Below are 4,349 nucleotides of genomic sequence, written 5' to 3' on the forward strand. Positions count from 1 at the left end.
AGCTGTACAGAGCTGCTGTTTTTCTGAAATCCAGACTTGAAAATGGCTAGTAGTCATTTTAATCTCTTTATGGACCTCTACTGGTTCATTGTGATAGCGAGTGCAAATGTGTCATTTTCTTGATGCTGTGCTTACCTTAATTCTGATAACCTCAGTACTTTGTAACAAGATATTCTTGGTATCGTAGCATTCCTGTCAGTGGTTTCACTAACTGCACAGATTCTATCAACAGAGTGAAAAAAATCTTAAGCTTTCAACTTTAATTTTGCTTTTGCTGATAAGCATTAAATCACACCTCTGTAGCTGAGGGCAGTGCATAGCCTCACGTACCCAGGGGACGTGTCTGGAGTCACATCCTGGCAGTAGCTGAAGCAAGAGCTGTCACTTGCACCATTACATCTACAAAGTCCTGAGTCTGACTGAGATAACAGTTGCCAAAACGTGATTTTTGTCTCTGGAGCCACAGGTCTGCCATGCACTCGTTCAGGATTAAATAATGTGAGAGGGACTTCAGTTTTTAATATCGCCACTTTTCCTCACAGGAGCTGACCCTTCACTGCTTGACAGCCTCAGCAGCCAGGCCAGGAGAGCTGCCCAGACAAGTCGTGCCCCTGCAGTTTCTAGCTGCCACTCACCACTGTTTTTGCACAGGTTTTCCTGGACCAGCTGCTGCTTGCTGCAGTGACGGTAGCTGAGCTGGGCTCGTCTCTCACGTTGGTTTGTTTGTATTTGCAGAGATACAAGGCAGCAAGGCATCGTGCCACACCTGCCTACCCCGAGGCTCCTTTGCATTCCCAGGGCTCCAGCTCCCAGTTGCTGGATGATCCAAAACAGCCTCTTGCTACAACAGCAGATAGCAGCAAGATGAATGATGGTCGTGGGATAGACAAGGAGGGTACAGAGCTGTCAGCCCTGCAGAAACAAGCTTTGAGGTGTCCGGAGGGTAAGGGTGAGCTGGCCACCTCTGTAGGAGAGGTCGCAAGCCTAGCCAGCATGACTGATGATGTCTGTGGAATCATGGTTGTAGAAGATCTACAGGAGGAGAGCAAGTCCAGTACCACCAGTGCCGACTGCCCGCTCCCCGAAGAGACCCGCGCCGGGGGGCAGTCGCTGGGACACGCCGTGTGGGAGGAGGAGGAGGAGGAGGAAGCCAGCGCAGCCAGGCCAAGGGGAGGCCCAGATGACCACCAGGATCCGGGGAGCGGAGGGGGTTTGGGACAGAGTGAAGCAGCTGAAGCAGGCCAGGAGGCAGTGGCAGAGCCTTCCTCCCTAGCCAGAGGGGAGGCAGCGGTCTGGCCGCGGCGGGGTGCAGACGCTCTGCTAGGCGCAAACCCAGATAGAGTGGCCTTAAAGGGAGAGCCCTTCACATATGAAATTTGCTGGAAATGTTTATTTTCTGAGTCTTTTAATAGAGCAAAACCTTCAACTTTACTGCTGTTTTTATTTTAAGAATAAAATAAGCCTGGCTTTAGCGTGTCTAATACAGGATGGTGTCAGTTATTACTTGTACAGTTGGGATACAGCGATTATGGGGGAAGACATGAGGCTTGGATTGTTGAACCTGAAAGAAGATGGTAATGGGATTTCCACAGGGGACTGAGTTAATGAAGTAGATGGATGCAGACTTATTTTTCACTAAGAATTCTTTTTAGTTCCTCTTGTTTCCTTTCCAGACGGGAAAATTTGATCTCTTGGGAGACTGTGTGCCCAGTTCTGCTTCTCAGAACAGTTTCCTTTCAAAGATGCATGCTCTTGGACAAGCACCATCTCCCAGGCTAGGCAAGAACGTGCATCTCGGTCCTCTGTTAATATTACAAGGCTGAATACAGTCTGCTCTCATAGTGGACTCTCAGGAACAAATCTTGTTTCAAGCAAATTTTAATAAACCAGATTTCTTATAAATAACTTTTTCAACTTCTCAAAAAACTCCTTTAACTCTACAGACGTAGAACAGCAAGACTTGTGGCACAGTATTAGCCACTGTGATCCTAACAAGATCACCAAATTTCAGAGCAGAGTGCTCATGTGTGCTCTTGGCAAAATATGGGGAGGACCATGCTCAGGGCTGGTGGCAGGCAGGGCCCTGTCTCTGCTCCACATAGCTCATGCTATGGTGGGGACTAGCCAGGCTGCTCTGCTTCTCTCTAATGCCCGAGGCCTCAATGTCAGCTCAAGGAGTTAGGCAGCTTCCAATTTTAAAAGCCAAAAACATCACCCTGGTAGCTTGTCTTATCTGTTTGGAAGGGGAAAGAAACATCCTGTGATCTGGGACCATCTGCCAATGTTTCATACATCACAGTTCATGTGAATAATGGGGAGGCAGTGGTTTCAAGGCAGGAGCTGGCCTAGGGTCTTTCCCAGGTCTGTTGCCAGAGTTACACTTGGTGCAAGCCTGGAGGCAGGACAGGTTCTGCCTCCTGTGCTCTGTGGGCAAAAGGTTAGAGCCATAATGCTCTTGGATTTAACAGCACAAAAGGGCATATGTCATTTTCCCTCTTTGTGAAGAGGGCCTGCCTGCAAACAACCTGCATGGCATCACGTTTCTTACGACCTGCTTTAACAAAGTGTCAGTGCCAGGCTCACGTTGGGGAGCAAAAAGAACCAGCTCTCCTACATCCATCCACCTGCAAGCTTCTGGACCTGTCACACAGCTACAGAAAAACAGAACGTGGAGGTGAGTGGCAGGACATAGCACAGGAACAGGTAACGGGGACAAGGTACCTCTTCTATTCGAGTTCTACATTAAACCAGTGACTAGTGAAGGTCCCCCTAGCGACACCAAAGGAGAGTTTGTGGCCAGCACACTAGGTGGGTGGCTGTGATCCCTGCACGTCAGCTCCCACGTGCTGCTGCTCACTCTGCTGCTGGAACTCCAGGCGGGTCTGGCGGTTGGACTCCAGCAGTTCTTTCAAGCAGGCATGCAGATAATCATTCTTCTCCTCCAGGTGATCCAAGCAAGAGTTGATCTGGTCCAGCATGGAGTTTATGGATGCATATTCTGAAAGAAAAGGGAATGAGAGAGTGAACAATGTGAGTACAGCATTGCTGCAGTGGGTGAAGGCGGTGAGAGCTCTTACAAAACATGCCCACGGGATTTCATCTGCCACTGGGGTTGAAGCACAACTGAACCCTCCATGTGTTGTGTTCCCTGATCAAATGAGACCAATGGGAAGCTGGAGGACTGGTAACAAGATCTACGGCGAGTTACCTGTGCAATCCAAACCTATTCTTGGCATATCTGACAGCCTTTGATGTCACACATAAATAGCTGAGTGCTAGGCTCACCTATCTACAACACAACGGCACCAAATAAACCCCAGGGACAAGCTGACATTTTAACTGCCTTGAGTGTCCTGTTTCCTGACAGTGCAGGCCTTTTGGCAGCGTGCCAAAGCATTTACATCCTGTGAATTATTTGTGTAGGGCTCTCAGGCTGGGATGTGTTTCACCAGGGTCAGAGTGCCCCAGAGAGCACAGCCATTGCTGTGGCAGGAGCAGGGACGAGCCCAAAGGTGCTGGTCGTGGCCCTCTTGTTTTTCCAAAGGGAGGTATGTGTGGGGCACCATGTTCAACCACAGGGTTTTCATGCACCACTAAGTCTTTGGGGACTTCAGAGTTAAACCAAACTCATTCAGGGTGATCCTGATGGTTCCTTAGGTATGGATTCTTATTTGCAACATTTGTTTCAAGTGCAGAAGTGCTGGCCTCAGCACAACAGCATGTCACAGCAATGCAGGTTAGTGCTGTTAATCAGGTGAAGAGAGCTGTGCCATGGTGATGAAACTCTTGCTTATGGATTGCTCCAAGGAAAATTCACACAATCCTAAAGAATAAAAAAACCAACCAAACAGATCTTCAAGAAGTCTGAAACACAAATTGCTGTGATGATGCAAAGCAGTGAACACTCCTGGGGTGTTTAAGGGCAAAAATGATCCTCCTATCACTGCAGGTGGATCCCAGACACAACTCGAAGATTCACCAGTGCAGGTCACAGCTGGGCACTGAACAGTGTTTTGGGAAACAGCATAATCCAGCTCTTCTCCATTTTTGAGGGAAGAGTGGCAGACTCTTACTTTTGGGGAAGATTTCCCTTTTAAGAGTGACCCGTACATATGCATTACAGCTCTGCCACTGTCTCCCTTCCTCCATCGGCTTCTTCTAAGCGGACAGGCCAGTATCAGAAATTTCAGAGCTGTGTACTGCAGAGATGCCCCGAAGCGGAACGCGCCCCGTTACCGGCAGTAAATTCCCCTTCCCCGCCCCCGGCTGCTTCTCCCAGCTCTGCGCACGTGATCTGTCCGGCAGTTTCGGGATCTGCGCCGCCTCCCTCTCCTCCTCGGTCAGCCGCC

General features: G+C 49.3%; 2 protein-coding genes across 2 annotated transcripts in view; one reads left to right on the top strand and one right to left on the bottom strand.

The window, feature by feature from the left end:
• Positions 1 to 1,483, top strand: part of CIZ1 (CDKN1A interacting zinc finger protein 1) — a gene marked incomplete at its 5' end in the record, with an annotated part of 17,031 nt that extends 15,548 nt beyond the window's left edge. The window contains one exon of the mRNA XM_008942793.1: positions 736 to 1,483. Coding sequence (XP_008941041.1) covers positions 736 to 1,449 — 714 coding nt within the window. The remainder of the gene's footprint in view (positions 1 to 735) is intronic.
• A 1,321-nt stretch (positions 1,484 to 2,804) lies between these two features.
• On the bottom strand, positions 2,805 to 3,106 carry LOC103775348 (chromosome unknown open reading frame, human C9orf16; the record flags this gene model as incomplete). The annotated part of the gene is made up of 1 exon (XM_008942794.1): positions 2,805 to 3,106. A coding segment is annotated over one exon (302 nt), but the record flags the coding sequence as incomplete, so codon positions are not given.
• Between the last annotated feature and the right edge of the window lie 1,243 nt (positions 3,107 to 4,349).

This window comes from Merops nubicus, unplaced genomic scaffold (genome assembly GCF_000691845.1).
Source record: "Merops nubicus isolate BGI_N331 unplaced genomic scaffold, ASM69184v1 scaffold40836, whole genome shotgun sequence".
Lineage (NCBI taxonomy): Eukaryota > Metazoa > Chordata > Aves > Coraciiformes > Meropidae > Merops > Merops nubicus.